Genomic DNA, 18,642 nt, shown 5'->3' on the forward strand with positions numbered 1-18,642 from the left:
CCCTGCTGCTTTTTAAAGTTTCCTCTTCGTTATAACCCATTGATTATATTTTCCCCTCCTCTAGGAACTTGGGATGAGATGAGTTGAGAATTCCTGGGATGTTTTCATGTAGCAGTCATTTTCAGAAGAATATCGCCTAACCAGGGCTGTGTGGAGACACAGGTTCCCTCTTGGGGGGCCAATTGTGAGACGCCTTAGATCAGACATTTCTTTAGGGATGATTTGGAAGACCATTTGAAGGAAGGGCAGATGTGGGAAGTTGTAGATGCAGCACTCACCTTTGTTACCCCAACAATTGGCACCAAGCTCCAAACGTGGGTGACCTTCTTAGCATAACTAAACATGTACGGTAGATTGGACTTGCCTACCTTAGAAAGCAGTTTGGCGACTATTTGCCCACCATCTCTTCATAGCACTCTCCCATGCCAAGCAGTTGAACAAAAAGTTCTTCCCAACTCTATGTTGTACTGTTCCTACAAGGGCTTCTGTGAATGACTTTTTTTAAAAATTGCTATTCCATAACATTTTCAGTGATAAGCTAGCTTCCCTTGCAGTTTGCCACTCAGGCAACTTGAGTATGAGTACAGGGCTATGTCCCTAGTCACAGGCCATTTGCTCTTTACGTATGTTTATTAAAATCATTTGGTGATAATAGCACATGTTGAGAACAGGGTCTTTCATCTTTGGAACTGTTAACATTTGGGGCCAAATAACTCATTCTTGTGGAGGACTGCCCTGTACAATATAGGACACTCAGTAGCCCCTCTGGGGGGCAAAATCACTCCCAGGAAAGAACCACTTACAAATGAAAATTGGTTCACGAACTACTTGGTTGTGTTTTCCCTATTTATTGACAATGACCACCAAAGTTTACTTAATCTCCATGTGTTCCCTCTCCCCTTGCAATATCTACTGTCCCATTTTCATTTCCTCAATCCTCTACTGGTCTATCCGCTACACTTAGATTTTTCATAGTCTCTTTTCTTTCTTTCTGTTCTCAAGACTTTGTGTTTGCTTGTTTCACTTTACTTTCACTGTGTGTGTTCTGGCTTCCTCCAGCTCTCCTTATCCGGTTACTGGCAGTCTGTGCTACCCTTTGATCTCGTCATCAGCAGCCTTTTACCTATTAATCTTTTTTTTGGTCTGAGGGATCATTCTGTGTGAATGGGGTCATCACAGAAGGTAGTCTCCCTTTCCATGTGTGTTACGCTGCCTGGGGACCTCTTTGCCGTGTGTTTTTCCTTGGTCCTTCCCCTCTGTGCGTATCATCCTCAAGAACTCTGTTTCCCCCATCACACTGCAGCTGACATCTCATATACTTGGGCGCACTGCCGTTTCCTCGAGGGGCATGTGCCCATGCTTTTGAACAACGTGGAACCCATGCAAGGCACATCTGATCCCTTGAATTTTGTAAGGACAAACTGGCCTTGAAAGCCGGGGGGTGACCCTTGGTGGCTTCCTTCTGTCGTTCTGTTTTCTTCCTCTTCTGATTTTTCTTCATCTGGATTATGAACCTGAGGGCTCTAACCATAGGGGAAAGGTTTGGATCGCGTTAAACGGGCCTTCTGTGGGAAACATTTTATGGCCTGATGGGGGTTTCCTTCTGTGAGGTCCAGAGCTCTTTTCTTAAGTGGAAAGGGGCTTGTGTTTTGCCAGATCCTCCCACCCGTTCCACAGGTCAAATAATGAATCTAGTAGAAATGTGGAAAAGTTTAGTCCATATGTGTGCCAAAAATTGCCACTAGGAAGGCAGCAGTGTAAACAGTGTGTGACTAATCCTTTCTTTTAAGGAAAGAAGTTGTATGCGATTGTTTCCCCTCCGCTTCCAAAGATACAGAGGTGTCTACAGATGCGGGTCTCCAGATGGCCAGCCATACCCCTCAGCTCTGGCCCATGTTTCCTCGTCTGTCTTGTCCTTGTGTCGCAGCATGTCACCTATCAAGTGTATTGCCTGCTGCAGCCACACTCCTCTCACTACTGAAACCACGCTGTGGATGGTGCCAGTGGCCTCCCTAACCCAGGCATGGCCTTCCTGAATCTCTTTCCCTGCTTCTTATGCTGCAATTGGCAGGTGGTCCTCTCTCTTTTCCTCCTAGAAACCTTCTTCTTTTTTTTTTTTTTTCAATAAAGGTTTTATTTATTTATGAGAGAGATACACGGAGAGAGGCAGAGACACAGGCAGAGGGAGAAGCAGGCTCTCTGTGGGGAGCCCAATGTGGGACTCAATCCTAGGACTCCAGGATCGCAACCTGAGCCAAAGGCAGACACCCAACCACTGAGCCACCTATTTGTCCTAGAAAGTTTCCCTGGAAACATTCTTCCATTTGTCCTTTTTAGATCTGCATTATTCTTGTTTTTCTCCAAATTTTCCCCCCATTTTCTCTTTATGTCCCTACCCTTAAGTGTGAATATCCTCCAGATCATGTAGTTCTGTGTTCTTTTTTTCTGAAACATTTTTGCCTTTGAAGAAATTGGCTCCGCTTAGAACATCACTTTTCTTCATCTTGGAGGCTTTCCCTAATGGGCCCTTAGAGACTCCATGTTCTGTCTCTAACATAATTACCGTCCTTGCAGACTGACCCTTTCTTCCGACTGCCGTAACTCAGCATGTTTCTTTGCTCTTTCTTTTTCCCGTGACCTTGAACAAAAGTACCTGTCCAGTTAACCAGGCTTGAAACCTTCATTATCACTTGAGTCCTTTTCTGTTTAGTCCCCAGCCATCTAGCATTTAATCCTCAAGTCATATTGGTCCTTCTGATAGTAAGTTCCATCCAGCCTTTTCTTCATGTATTCCTTTTAGATGTCTCTAAACACTTCTTGCCATAGAAGGTGAAGATTTAACTTATTTGCTTTCCCTCTTACTTCCCACCCTTTCTCTCACAATCATTATTTCATTTTCATAGCTTGTGTACACCCCAACAGCACATTTATGCTTCTGTTTCTTCTTAAGTCAATGTCATCTATCAAGGTCATGACTAGTATCTAATGACTTTGCATTTTATAAGGTGAAGGTGGTGGCTCTCCCAGTCTTCCTTCCTTTTCTTCTCCAAGAATTTTCCAAACTTCAGGGCGCTTGGGTGGCTCAGTGGTTGAGTGTCTGCCTTTGGCTCAGGTCATGATCCCAGGGTCCTGGGATCAAGTTCCACATCAGGCTCCCCATAGAGAGCCTGCTTCTCCCTCTGCCTATGTCTCTCTCTCTTTCTCTGAGTCTTTCATGACTAAATAAATAAAATCCTAAAAAAAAAAAAAAAAGAAATTTCCCAACTTCTCTTGCTAATTTTGTACATTGATGTCACCAAAGTTGGTAACCTGGTTGTTTCTGATCATTACAGCATTTGTAATATTTTGTTCATGGATGTACCACTCAATGCTTGACTTTCTTTCTTTATGTGTCCTTCACTCTCATGCATGCTTCTTGAAGAAGTGTTCTTAGCTCAAATTTGAATGTATTCTCCCATTTTTCTTTCTAACAGTTGTATTTATACCATATAGTCAAGTGTCTTCAAAATCGCAATCATATTTTTCATTTTCATGACTCCTTTTCCCCCTAGCATTACTCTCTTGGAGCCTGCGGTCTTCCTGATTTCCTGGCAAGCTTCTTTTTAGGGGAAAAATGGGAGAGCAGTCTTTGATCTAGGGGAACCCAGAATCCAGAATGAGAAGGCCTTATTCTGGGAGTGGGGAGCAGTAAGTTTTTTAACTTATACAATACAGTTCTATTCTTTTAGGGAAGAATACTAGTCCCCCCCCCCCCCCCCCCCCCCCCCCCGAGAAGGATAGAAGTCTGACTTAATGGATGCTCTGTGTGTTAGAGTTGGGGAGGATAGCTGCCTTTATAGATAGATTTTTTAGTTAAGACACCAGTGTTTAGCCCTACTTTTCATCACCCTTTGCTTTACTTGGTTTAAGGTCCAAAATGCCTCTGTGTTTCCCCAAGAAGATTGCTTTCTTTGTGGCTGTGCCCTCACAGAATGATTCTTGACCAGTGCCCTTAAACCTACTGGTTGCAACCCATTAGGGAGTCATGAAGTCATGAAATCAATGTAGTGGTTCAAGACTGTCACTTAAAAAATAGATGAGAGGACAAAACATCAAAGTGCCCTCCTCATGGTAAGGGTAAATATTGTTGTATAAAACTTGTTTGAGTTATATGAAAACACAGACCCCATATGTACACATGTATTGGGTCTCCCAAGCATGATGGACTTCTTACTGCAGGTTTACCTAGAAGAAGTTAAAATATTTCTCAGGCCATGGCTTCCTCCATGCTGCTACAACAGTCAGCATTTCTCAATCTACTTTGAGTCTTACAGATTTGTTGAAATCTCTCTTGTGTGTTTATTAATGGCCAAAATGAACCATATTTATTACCCTGTGTGGCACAGGTATTGACTAATCAGAAGGGATGCTGAACAGAGATTCAGAGATCCAGAGATCCAGCTCTGCCACATGTCAACTCCTTATTTATAGGATTGAAGGGATGTATGTCTTGGGAGGCCCAGTAGAGGGAGGCGGGGCCACTAAGGGCTTTGGGATAACAGCTGTTTATCAGAACAGAATATTTCCCATCTTGTAATGACTAGTGTGGCTATACTGTTGTGTAACAGCCACATGTCAACTCTGGATTTAAATCTTTTTTTATTTTTTATAATTTTAAGGACATCTTTGGAGGAAACTGAGATATATAGGTACCTTAAAAAAAATCATTTTGAACCAGTGGTCCTACAGTTTTCATTCTTAGCTTAATTTTCCCTAGTATTTTAGTTCTCTCAAAAAAAACTAATGCTCTGACAAATCTGATGTTCACTAGTGATAATTAAATTACGTTCCCACACCCAGGAGGAGGGAAGAATGGAGAAAACCCCAGTTGAAATGAAAGGAGAGGGATTATTCCTGAAATATTTGGGTAAAAGAGAAAGAAGAGTTAAAGAGGATTTATATTTGTGAGACTGAGAGGTTGTCCTGAGTGGAAATAACAGAACGATGAAATTAGAGGGAAGAGTGGACACCCACCATAAAGGGAGGAAGACTGAAGAGGATCCAAATCATGTATTTGTGAAATGAGTGAACAGTTTCCTCCATCTGTCCCATGTGCTGCCACCATTCATGGCTTTGCTTCCTAATCTGTGGGGCCGTCACTCAGAGTGGCTTCAGTCTGTTCCTGTGCATTTATATGCTTGCACTGGAGAAGAGGAAAGGTGGTGGAGAAAGGGGAAGTGCAGTCCAGGTGTAGCTCCATGTCTGCACTGTGTTTGTGACTTGGAGAGTGCTTCTACTGTAGTCAGACTTAAGTATCATTGTGCTGGCATTTACTCACTGCTCATTTCCTTAAGTCCGCGATGGCTGGGGTTGTCACTCAAGTTCTAGACCTGGTAAGCTCATCTTATTTGTTTATTCATTACTTTCCAGTTAGGTGTAGGGAAAAAGAGCCCATATATTAGCTTTCAGCTCATTTCTTGGTGCCTCTCACTTCCTTGATTCAGAGGGGAGAGTAGGGAGGATCTCAAGTAGGAGGCAGGACCTTCTCTCTCCCCCCAGCCCTGAGCTCATCCTACCTGGCAGTGATCAGAGCTGGAATGGTGTTCCTTTGTGAACAGGAATACTTCTACCAGCAGGTGCCAACAGCATAGTGACAGGATGACAGCATAGTTGGGGAGTGAGTTGCTCTGGAGATGGGAAGAAGAGCTTCCTGTTTTCAGGAGGCTGATGGAGTAGACTTGTGGTTCTTATCATTCACCACCAGATGTGTCCAGCTGTTACACTTTCTACTCAATCCCAACCAAACATACTTAAAGTTCAAACCAACACTTACATCATCAAAACAAAAGTGTTTACAACATTAAGCCTTACTTAGGCTTTTAGTAATTTAAGTTATTATTCTAGTGATAGAGGGAGTGCCCTTCCATAGAATTGTGTCTGGGAAAAGTCAGGCCCAGGGTGGATTTTCCTAGGTTTTCCTGCAACTCTAAGCTGTAAAGTGGTGGATCGAGATCACTGACTGGCTAAGGGGGAGGTACTCTTCATCCTAGCCTCTTCCTTCATTTCTCACGGATGCCTTGTCCTACAGAAGAGCTTATCCATCAACTCCAGTTGAGGATCAGTTGGGTAGACTGCCTTTATTCAGGACTGTTACTGCTTTTGATGAGACACTATGTGGTGGTGGTTTTTGTGGCTTGGCAATTGATCTTTCATACTCACCCGTCATAGTGTCATTTCTTCTTATTTAGAGCCCCTCATTTGGGAGAATCTTTGGGGCTTTGGACTACTTATCAGTGTGATTATATCCCAGTCATCTATTTCCTATGTTAAAGTATCATAATTTGGGAATATTTTGATTGGTTTAGATGGCTTTAATTATGCCACGGTCGGTAAAATTCAGGGTTACTCTGGAGAGGTCTCCTTCCATAGGCTCAGTTTGCTGCTAAAATATTCTGTCCCAGGGGTCCCTGGGTGGCTTAGTGGTTTAGCGCCTGCCTTCGGTCCAGGGCATGATCCTGGAGTCCCGGGGTTGAGTCCCACGTTGGACTCCCTGCATGGAGCCTGTTTCTCCCTCTGCCTGTGTCTCTGCTTCTCTCTCTCTCTCTCTCTGTCTGTCTCTCATTAATGAATAAATAAAATCTTAAAAAAAAAAAAAAAAAAAACTCTGTCCCAGCAGTTTTACTAGCAATTAAGCATTTTTAAAGCATTTTCTGGAATTAGTTGGTCTATCTTCTTCACATTGTTTATTTATTAGTCTTGCTTAGCTAATGATGTTAGTTCTGTTCCCCAGGGAATTATTAAATCTGGGCAAAGGCTTATTATTTTAAAGTTTACATGCTGAATAATATTCCATTGTGTATATATTACCACATGTTCTTTATCTGTTCATCTATTGATGGACACTTGGGCAGTTTCCATATCTTGGCTATTGTAAATAATGCTGCTATAAATATAGGAGTGCATGTATCCTTTTGAATTAGTGTTTTTGTATTGTTTGGATGAAATATCAGAACTAATGTAACACTATATGTTAACCATACTAGAATTAAAATTTAAAAAATTACTTAAAAAGAGAATAGTTTCCATTACATGCAACAAAAGAGAACTGTCCTAGAAAACGATTGGGCCAGAGGGTTAATACAGAGTAATTGTGTTCAGGAGTCCCCAGAGGTCTTGACTTGTGGTATTGAAGAAATGAGATTGTGATTAGTTATTATTACCATTGTTATTATTCTTAGGAGCTAGTAATTATAAAACATTTAACCATAATAGTTTTAATGTTATGAGATACAGCATAAAATATTTAAATGTGAACTAGAAAAAGTTGAATATGTTTCTTCCTTATCGTAATTATGTTTCAAAAGGTAATTAAGAATTCTTTTTTCCAATTTTTGAGCTTTCTATCATTAGGGACGTCCCACTGTTTACTGTTCAGGCTCTGATCGTTGAGAGTTAATTTTGCATAACTGATCAAGCTGGGGATCTCTTGCATAATCTCCTTTCTGTTTTTTCTTCTTCCTTTCCCCCTCTTTGCATTTCCAGTACTGCCTACTTATCAGCATATATAAAATGCACTTTTTAAATATATGTACCTGTTCACATATGTCTTTCTTACATATAAATGTCTTGTGTTCTGCATATGGGCTATGGTAACTGTGCTCTGAATCCCCTGATAGAATCCACTTGTGGTGGCCTCTTTAGCCTACACTTCTTGATTAGATAGGCAGAGTCCCTTTGATGTTAAGGTCTTTTCTTTTCTTTTCTTTTCTTTTCTTTTCTTTTCTTTTCTTTTCTTTTCTTTTCTTTCTTTTCTTTTCTTTCTTCTCTTCCTCTCTTCCTCTTTCCCTCCCTCCCTCCCTCCCTCCCTCCCTCCCTCCCTCCCTCCCTCCCTCCCTCCCTTCCTTCCTTCCTTCCTTCCTTCCTTCCTTCCTTCCTTCCTTCCTTCCTTCCTTCTTTCCAATAGAGAGCACATGCCAGTGTGGGGAGAGGGAGACAGGCCAACTCTGTGCTGAGTGTGGAGCCCAATGTGGGGTTCCATCTCACTGTCCTGGATCCCGACTTGAGTCAAAATCAGATACTTCACTGACTGAACCACCCAGGTGCCCATATGTTAAGGTTTCTAAGTGTAAGCAGTTAGTCCCTTGTGTTATAAATGGGCAACTACAGTATTTGAAGGAAAAATTGAGCCTTGTGTGGAGTCTATTTCCTTTCTAAGTTTAATTTATTTTTCCCTTCTTAGTTTTAAAAAATCTGTAATTAATATCCCTATCCCCACTTTGTTTCTTCCCAGAGTGACACCCCTTTCCTCACAGAATGTGATGATTCATCATGGCCAGACCCAGGAATATGTACTGAAGCCCAAGTACTTTGCAGCCCAGAAGGTGATATCAGGAGAGCAGTCCACTGAAGGTTCGTTCCCTTTGAGATACGGGCAGGGTCAAGTTACGGCACCTTTTCAGTGTGAGTATAGTCCAGTCAATGATTTTTCTAAGTTACAGTATTACAGTTTGGAAACACTTTGTTTGGTTTAGATGTCTTTAATGTGTCATAGCAGATAAAACTTAAGAGTTGTTTAAAAAAAACAAAACAAAACCCAGAAACACAACAAACCCACCCTGGTTCCCAAACAACCAGACAGCAATTCAGTTTCTTTATTTTGAGGAAAGCAGTTTCCTTGGATGTTGGCAAAGACTGAAGTGGGCTGCCTGTAATTCTGTTTCTCCAAGATGGCTCCATTTCTGAGAGATACTTGTTCTCATTTTAGATAAGTTGTATGCCTGACATGTTTACATTGATAAAATATTTTCTTTAGTAAGCTAGCCAGGATTCATGACTTGTGAAATGCCTGAAATGTCCTGCATTACTCTCTGAGGTTCACCTACAGTGGTTGTTTTTATGGTAGGAGGTCCACTTTTTAGTATATCGAGCAGATGGCGTGGCAGGTTTTACTCTGAATTTGTAAGGAGCTATTGTATCAGTGGCCAGCTTGGTTAATATCTCAGTATGTGGGAAGCTCAAGGACAAGCCCTGGCTCAAAGGGTGGGGAATGTGATGATTTGTGGTTTAGGTATTACAGAGTGTCTGCTGGCAGCATCTGGAGGAAACGTTCTGGAGTGAGGCGCAGACCATTCAGAGCCGAGAGCTAGACACACGCGCCCATTCCAGCAGCTTCCTGCTCTGTCTCACGTTGACTGATTGCCTGCGCCACAAGTAATGAAAGAGGATGCCAGTTGTTAGGTTGAAAAGGACTATCTTTCACCACCAAAAGGAGTGCCCATAGCTGAGCTAGAGGTTTTACAACCATGTGGCCCTTCAGAAGTCTGTATATGTGTGGGTTTGGTTCCCTGGGCCCACGTGCACCTCCTGAGTTGGTCACCATCCTAGAGTGATTGACTCTTCCCTTAGAATTGGTCACTTAACAAAAAGACTATCTAATATAAGGTTTGCATTTTTCATCTTTTGAGAAAATTATGCTCGGTGACCTGAGGCAGGAACCCCAGAGCAGTAATTTGGTGAGGTTGGTAGGGCTGATGAGGACAGCAAGTCCTGAGGATTTTCAAGAGGGAAGAATGGAGAAATCCTATAGAGCATCTCCTGGTCCTTTAGGCAAGACGCTTCCAAGGCATTTGTAAAACAATACAAGTGTTTGTCTTGTGTTTAAAGATCCTTTGGGTTAAGTGCTTCATAACCTGTTCTGTGTGAATATCCCGGAGTATGTAGTATTTTTCTAATCTTAATTTAAAAAATAACTCCAAAGAGGTACTTATTTATTTCTTTGGATTTTTATATAGATAGAAATTTCTTTTTTTTTTAAATTTATTTTTTATTGGTGTTCAATTTACTAACATACAGAATAACCCCCAGTGCCGTCACCCATTCACTCCCATCCCCCGCCCTCCTCCCCTTCTACCATAGATAGAAATTTCTTAGAAGCCTTCCAGAATTAGAATGTGATGGGAGGAGAGTTTTTGAAAGCTGAAAGAGAAGAGAATTTTGAACTACATGGAAGTATCAGGAAAAGGTGGTCTGAGAATCGCTGGTATTAAGACTAGGAATGAGACTGGTTTTGATCTGTCGATGATTCATTATTGGAATGACTGGTCCCACTATGTGTATTTTAAACTCTCAAACCTTTGTCCAAGGGTCTTCTGGAAGATGAAATTATATTTTAGAAAAACAGGAAGATAAGTTTATCTATATTGTCCATCAATTTCCCACCCATTCTGTTTAAATGTAGTTCTTCCATAGCTGGGAGCTAGGAGAATAATTCAGATTAACATATAATCACATTGATGGGATTCTCTGCTCATACTCCCCAGGAGTTAGTGGCTTTTCAAAAAAAAAAAAAAAAAAAAAAAAGTCCAGGAACTAACTGAAATAGGCATATAGAAAGGCCAGGAAAGGAGATGTGGCTATTTTTTGCTGAGACCAAAACTCTTTTGAGAGCTGGAAGGCTAATGGGAAAGTTTTAAAAAGAGGTAATTTGGCAGGACCATGAAGTTACGGAAATAGCAAAATTGAGTAAGAACAACAATAGAAAGATTAAAACTAGAAAGGAGGAATGAGTAATACTAAGAACCTAAAAGTAATGTCTTCCCATATTCAGCTTCATATTAGGTGAAAGGATCCCCCAAGAAAACCTTACATGTAACAGAAAAGAGAAAGTAAGGGAAGTCTGAGGAAAAGCAGGAGCTTTTAGTGTCTAACTTCATCTTTATAAAAGAGATCAAATGTAAACAGATGAATCTCTCATTTTGCCAAAGAATTTTAAGGTCCAGGTTTAGGAGGAGATCATTTGAGCTCATGAGAACAACAGAAGATATGACCAGCAGGTAGAGATAATGTATCTGGGGAAGAGACTGAGGAGCCTCGTAACAGGCCACTGCTGTTACTTTTGGGAAGTTTTGGGACTGGAGCAAATGTTGAGATTGGCAAAAGGCAAGTGGTGTTTTCCCTGTTTAATTGGGATTGAAAAAGGTGGTCTGTCATAATGAATGTAGGTTTAATAGTATCATGCAAGTAGCAATGATGATGTTTAACTAGAGCTCTAAGCATTGTGTAAATTAATCACATGATAATAGAGGAGGCCATAGCCCTGCCAAACCCAAGTGAATAAGGATTTGCTCTTGACACCCAGTGGGACAAGAGAGAAATGGTCAGAATAAGCAGGAAAAGGGTGATGGTAGGGGAGTGAGGGGGAGGGCACGGGGAGTGATGGGTTCAGTAAAGCCAAGTGTGTTAATATGTCTAGCACTCTCTAGATAGAACAAAGTAGATAGGGAGAACCAAACTATCAAGCTGCTAGGGAGATGTACTCTGCTGTGAAGAATGAACATTTTGTTAGAATTTTCCGAGTTTTGATCACCTAATGTGCCATCCTTAACCACTGTATACATACTGCCTTTCCTATTTGGGTTCTGTGCTTTACCCTCCTGAGTCACTTCCCAGGTCACTTGACATCCTGTGTTGGGCATTCGCTGCTTACTGGATATCTCTGGTGACAAATTAATAATGGTGCTACGCTTTATTCATTGGTCTTAAGAGAATTTAATTTACATGAGTGTCAGCTACAGCAGGGTTCTGTAAACTTTCTCTTAAAGGATCTGATAGTAAATACCTCAGGCTTGGTGAGCCAAGATATATAATTGAGGACATTACATATAGGTTCTTACATAACCTTTAAAAATATGACCATTTAAAAATGTGAAAATCATTCTTAGCTGGCAGGTTGTAAAAAAAAAAAAATCGAGTAGCTGGCTAGATTAGTCTCATGGTCTGTAAAGTTTGCCAGGTGCTGATTTAGTGGCTCAGTCTCTCAGTGTACAAAAAACATCTAGACTTTGAATCTGTAGGTACCTAGGTCATAGCCTTGAATCAAAAGCTGTCTAGGAGGCCCTGTCTATATCCAACTGTCCTTTATTGTCACTGCCCTGGCAACTTCACACCATAATGTTCTCCGATAAATCTCCACTAGTTGGAAGGCAGCTGGAAGAGTATGAACTACCAGGAGACCACTCTTATCCAATAAGTCTAGTTTCCTTTAATGTTAGAGTGACAGGCCACACAGCAATTGGGAAAATAATGGATGTTACTCCTGGTTGTTTAAAGAAAGCCTTTTAATATTGACAGAAATAACATTTTCCTTGGATGAACCGGTAACTGCCATCTGGCTAGACTGAATCACATTAAGCTATCACCTGAAGTCCTCCAAAAGTTAAACATAGTTGCTATATGACCCTGTGTTTCCACTTCTAGGTATAGACCCAAGAGAACTGAAAACATATGTTCACACAAAAACTTGTATACAAATGTTCATAGCAGCATTATTCATAACAACCAAAAAGTGAGAACAACCAAAATGTCTATCATCTGATGAATGTATAAACAAAATGTGGTGTGTCTTAAATGCCTTGTTCAGCCATAAAGAAGGAATGGACTACTGGTACATACCACAATGTGAATGAACCTTGTAAGGATGTGGAGTGAAGGAATCCAGACACAAAAGGATTCAGGTCACATATAATTCCATTATACGGAATGTCCAGAATAGGCAAATCTCTACAGACATAGAGTATATTAGCGATTGCTAGGGGTTGAGGAGTGTGGGGGATGGGGAGTGATTGTTTATAGTTAAGGAGTTTCTTTTGGGTTGATAAGTATCGTAGAAATAGATGGTTATGGTGATTGTGTGACCTGTGAATATATTAAAAACCATGTTATGTTAAACAAAAATTAAAGTACTTATAAGTTTTTTTTTTCACCATATAGATAGTTATAAAATACTTAGCATGAACTCCCAGGAATGCAGCTCTTTGGGCTCTCTCTAAAGATGGATGGTATGAACTGAGGGATCTGCTTTATCCAGTATTTTCCTTGGTGACTTCTAGGAAAAAAATGGAATATGTAAACCAAATTCTCTTGTGTTTATTTTAGTATTTACAACCCAGAGGAAGAAAAGTTAAAATGACTTGATAACATTTGAAAGACCATCTTATAAAAACAGTCTTGACTATTAGTATAGTTTGTGCTCAGGAGCAAACCCAAATAATTCATGCAAAAAGAGATTAGTTTGGTGTAACTCCCTTGAAAAGAGACCTTGAAGGTAATGAATATCCACACCAGACTATCTGCTGTTGTAGTGAAAACACTATGGGATGCTTGATAATGTTAGAAGCAGAGAATATTTTTATTATAGTCTATGGTGGAAGGACATTATAAGTAGGAGAGCTTACTAAGAAATTTGGTAGACTTACTTGAAAAGCAGATATTTAGGAGGAGCAGAAATATTCATGTAAATGAAATGGTTTGCAGGTTATGCAAAGAGTCCTATGAGCTAAGAGACTGGGCAATCTCTGGTTTAAATATGCAGCTGCTTATTCTCCTTTCCTATTATATTTTAGTATTTGGAAATATTTAGAAATTTAAACTTCCTCTAAATCAAATTTTCCATTGCCAGTTCCAGTTGTTTTCCTATCAAGATGGACTTAGCTTTTATTTTACTTGATTTTTTAAAGATTTTATTTATTTATTTGAGAGAGAGAGAGGCAGAGAGACAGAGACACAGGCAGAGGGACAAGCAGGCTCCATTCAGGGAACCCAACTGGGACTCAATCCCGAGACTCCAGGATTATGCCCTGGGCCGAAGGCAGGCGCTAAACTGCTGAGCCACCCAGGGATCTCCAGACTTAGCTTTTAAACAGGCTATTTACATTTTAGTCACCTAAAATTTTAGTTTAATTTAATTCAAATTGTCTTTAACTTCATTTTAACTTCACTTAAATTTTTCATTTAAATTTCAGGATAGACACATGTCTTAGTTTACATACTACCTTCTTAAAGTTTGAAAAGCAGATACACATCAGACTCTTAAAAGAATTGCCAGTTATCCTCTGATGTGCCAGAATATGGGGGAGAGATTGATTATTGGCCTTTCAGACACTTATAAAAGAAGTTCGGACAAGCCCACTATTTTCAGTGTTAAACATAGCCTTGCTGCTTGACTAAGCAGCCGCTGTGGTGTAGGAAGCAGGTACACAGCCCCTCTTGGGCCCCTTCTGACAGCAGAAAATGTAATCCTGCCTGTGTTGGGGCCACCTTAGCCCTGGATCCTGTAGTCTCTGTCTGCTCCTTGGAGTCCTTGCTATAGACCAGCCAGCTCAGCAGCTGCCCAGCAGTTGGTCACAGGCAACCTGGAATTCCTGGCTCCCCCACTTGAAGATACAGCAGCCACTCAGGTCTCAGCCCTCAGAGGGGGAGGCAAAGACTCTGTTTTCTCAGAGCAGCATCCTTGCTGTCTGAGCCCCTGCATTCCAGTTCTGGCATCTCAGGGTTTGAGAGTTACATGATCCCCCTTGAGAAAGTCTGTTCCTATGTTTGGAGTGAAGATCGTGTATGACTGCAGACTGGTACAACAAAGAGGTTACCAGGAAAACCGTGTGTTTCCTGGTTGTCCTCACTGTGAGAAGGCAGTGCTTCTGCAAAGACTCAGAGCTGACAAGGTTTTTTTTTTTTTTTTTTCTTTGACAAAACAAATCTGAAGGTTAGGAGGCAGGTGGTATTTGGCTGGGACAGTTCTTCTGCTTATCCCAGCCACTTTAAGGAGGTAGACAAGAGCACTGCTTGAAGACTCTGGATGCCCAGTGCCAGTTTGAGTTATCCCAGGGAGAGAGGGTCTGTGGTATAGTTCAGAGCACCCAACATGGGATAGAAGGTGGTTTGAGGGAGAAAGGCCAAATTCATCTTCCACCTATTGGCCCTTCACAAAAAAGACAAGAGAAACCCTGGACTGGCCATTGGAGAAAGACAAATGTAGATGTAATCAGTAGAGATAAGGAAATCAGAGCCAGATATTTCTGCATGGGATAAATTGTGATAGGGAGATCTTCAGAGCAGGAACAGTTAGAAAATACACACGAGGAACAGTCTGGTCCTGAGAACCACCCGGGCCTCACTTTAGGATAGGAGTTTGAAGAGAGAAAAGAAACAGAAGTTACTGATTGATGGGAGCCCCTCTGGATCAAAGCTCTGCACATGGGCAGAGTGTGCATTTCAGGGGAAGGAGAATTCTGCAGCACTGATGGCCTTCCCTGCATGGAGACCACCTTTGGTTTGGTCAGGTGCAAATGAATGTCTTTGGGATTGGCCCCATAACTGATCCAGTTGGTACAAGGTGGCAGTGAAAGTGGGACCAGCCAGGAACTAGATCTTTTTTTTTTTTTCATTAAACTCTAGACTTTATTCAGATGTTACCAGTCTTCCCAGTGATGTGTTTTTTTTTCTGTTCCAGGATGCCATCCAGTAACCCACAATGCATGTAGACATGTATTTTTAGTGTCTTCCACTCTGTGACAATTTCTCAATCCTTTCTCGTGTTTACCATTTTAATGATTACTGATGAGGTATTTTGTAGATTGTCCTCCAATATGGATTTCTCTGATACTTTCTTCATCTTTAGCCTAGGGTCATAAGTTTGGGGAAGAAAACCACAGAGGTGGGGTGTCCTTGTCATCACTTCCTATCAGGTGATAATATGATATCCACATGATTTATTACTGGTGAAGGACCCCGGCTTTTATTCTGAATGATATGGGAGCCATGGGAGAGTTTTGAGCAGAGGAAGGATATGTCCTCACTTTTAAAAGGATCATTCTGGAGCTGTGTGGAGATGAGGCAAGGCAAGAAGCATGGAGAACAATCAGGAGACTACTGAATTGGATTCAAATGAGAGACAGTCATGGTATTTTTAGATTAGGATAGTGGTAGATGAGGTGGTAAGAAGGGGATGCATTCCAGACATATGCTAACAGTAGAACCAGTAAGATTTGTTCATGAATTGGATGTAAGATGTGAGAGAAAGAGAGGCTAAAAGGTAAGGGTAAGATTTTTGCAGGAACTAGATCTTATAAGAAGCTGTTGGAAACTAACAATTTAGCATTTAAAATACCAGGCGTGGAAAAAAAAAAACTGCTTTATAGAAGGAATTCTGGTAAAGCTCTATGCTTTTTTCCTCATGAAATCAAATTCCTGATTGGTCTGTTTGGTCCCACCACTTACTGTGGGAATAAGGACCCTTGATCCAGTTTCTAGCCATTATGTCAGGATGGATGTTAGCACTATAGATGGCTGGAAGAAAATCACCTGTTCTTCAGTAGTTTCTGGCAAAGTGCTTGTTGGCTTATAAGCCTAGATGGCAAAGCAACAGTATTACTTGGTACAAACTGATGCTCAAGAAAATGTTCCTGTGAATGTTGGTGAAGGACCAGGGTTTCGCTGAGCTCATGCCCTTAAGAATCTATATTCCATTGAAAGGCAGGGTATTACCTGCTGAAGAGAAGGTTCTATGTGTAGTCTTGCCATGGCTGCTGTGCCTCAGTTGAGGGTGGTGAGGGAAGGGGGTGAGGGAAGGGGGTATTTTATCCAGGGGTTGTTTGATCACATCCCAGTCCAGGAAAGTAGGTGAACATGACAGTTCTCTTTGCCTCTTGATTGCTTACACACAGTGGACGATCGCTGGGAAATGGCAGACATAGACTGATCATAAACACTTCCAAGAAGCTTATCCAGCAATATTAAAAACAACAGTGGAGGAAAACCTAGAGTGAAGGGTTATGTAATCTCAACTCTCCAATGGGCAGCCTTTCGTGCCAGAGAAGGAGGTTTCAATCCCAAGGGCCCAAGATTTCATAATAAATAAAGTAATCCAAGGATATTTCTGGGTGTTGAGACCAAGTTTAAGATATTGAGAAATAGATAGCGTGGTTCCGGAATATTCTGTGATCAAACTGTGGTATTGGTGGGGGAAAATACCACGAATGAATTTACAGGATGCCTGGAAAGTACAAAGCAGCATTTTGGGAGGAGGAAACCTCCTGTTTGAAAAAGAAAAGTTGCTGCCTCCTCAGTCTGTGGATTTCTCTGCCAGAAACTGAGGGCTTTATTTTGGTTTTATTTCTGAATAAGAAAATAGTTTCCAGGGAATCACCATTGTTAGAGTTGAAGTGATAGTTTTGATTCAACATGCATTTATTCAACATAAATTCAACATAAATATCACAAAAAATGGTAGTTTTGATTCCACACACAAAAAAATATTGCTAATGAGATATTCTGAAGGGAATTGAAGTAGAGTTTGTATCAGCTCAGGGTAGTCCCCTGAAGGAGGAGGGCTCCTCTTAGCGTTGATAATGACTGTCTTGCGGTGAGTCTGCCTTCCTCACTCTGAGATAGAGACCTCCCTTAACATTTTATGACTTTAGAATTTGTGTTGTAATTTTCTACAATTTTAGTTCTGCATGATTTTTTGATATTTACTTAGTATTAGCCGCTTGTGACATTGAAATGTATCTTTACTGAAACCCAGCTGCCCACGTTCTGTGTTCCCGTGCAAGTTCACACATGGCTGGAATGGGAGGGAAACCCTTCTTCCCTAAGAGGTAATTGCAGTATAGTTATATTGGAGTACTCCTGGCAGGAAAACATTAAACCAGGAAATGTGTATGTGTATGTAAGGATGTATATGTATGTGTATGTATATGCATAGATAGGCATGTATATTCAATCACACATATAAATGTGTGTTATTTAAAGAATTACTTTTTTTGCAGCTGCCTGCCATTATCCATCTGATGACTATCCATTTAAAAAAAAAATTGCGTGTAGCCCTATCAGTGCTTCACACATTTGCTCTTCCAAGGTCCCAGCTTTTTAACTAGATGAAAACTTGCAACAGGCAGTGGTTGCTCTTGTGAAAAACATCATGGTTTTTAAAAAAAAACCTTGTATCCTAGGAACAGACATAGAAAGCTTTGGGGAAAAAAAAGAATCTGGACGGCAGGTGGGAGGGCGGTGGTTGTGGCTCCCTTTGGTCGATGGCCCCTAAGGCTGCTTGTGTGGGATTGAGTGCTCTCTGCTAAGGATGTCTGGAACCGTGTGCACCAGGCAGCTGTGCGTCTTGTTTGAATGAATGCCCCTTCATGGCTACAGGTGCATCTCCTGATGGCCGTTGCCTGCCTCAGATCCAGCAGAAGCCCCAGCTCTTCCTCCCACACATTCATTTCCCTTCCTTGCAGAGCCGCTGAAGCAGGCTCTGCTTGACTTCAGAGGGCTACAGAGTAATACTCTCCAAACAAAATCTTTTGATATTTTTTCCCCTTTTACTCATCATTCAGAAATATCATGGTGCCTTTGATGATTCAGTTAGGTAGATGCTATCTAGTCCAAAGGTCTTTTTCTTTGTTTTTGTAACTGTGGATATTTAACAAAAACAAAACACTGTTTAAATGTGCTTTAATTTGTTTTTCCAGGGAGAGAGGGAGGCACATATATTTTGTTAGTATTTCCCTGACCTGTTGAACTTTTTTCATGACCTTTTTTTTTTTTTTATCCTGGAATAAATAATAAAAATGTAGATCTTATTTACATGTAATTCTTTCTTCCTGCCTCCTCCTTGCCGTGGCTTCCTCGTGGGTATACTGGACTTTCCCACCCATTGATTTTGAGCTTGGCTATGTGACTTGCTTTTACTAATGGCGTGTGGGTGGAATGACAGTGTGCCAGCTCTCAGCTCTAAATTGGATGGTTCCACTCTTCCTTATACTATGAAAACCGCATTTTTCTCTGGTCTGCTGACATGCCAGTTCCTTTGGCTTCTGATTTCTTAGATTA

At 41.1% G+C, this 18,642-nt stretch overlaps 1 protein-coding gene across 10 annotated transcripts in view; it reads left to right on the plus strand.

Moving 5' to 3' along the window:
* The window catches only part of LTBP1 (latent transforming growth factor beta binding protein 1), a 391,779-nt gene that overhangs the window by 131,024 nt on the left and 242,113 nt on the right, over positions 1-18,642 (plus strand). For 7 of the 10 annotated variants that reach the window (XM_025454210.3, XM_025454208.3, XM_049095987.1 and 4 more), the window contains exon 4: positions 8,270-8,439. In XM_025454210.3, the coding sequence (XP_025309995.1) occupies positions 8,270-8,439 (170 nt within the window). The remainder of the gene's footprint in view (positions 1-8,269; positions 8,440-18,642) is intronic. The other 3 variants (XM_049095989.1, XM_049095991.1, XM_035700499.2) reach the window with 1 other exon arrangement.

The sequence above is a fragment of the Canis lupus genome, chromosome 17 (genome assembly GCF_003254725.2).
Source record: "Canis lupus dingo isolate Sandy chromosome 17, ASM325472v2, whole genome shotgun sequence".
NCBI classification, from domain to species: Eukaryota; Metazoa; Chordata; class Mammalia; order Carnivora; family Canidae; genus Canis; species Canis lupus.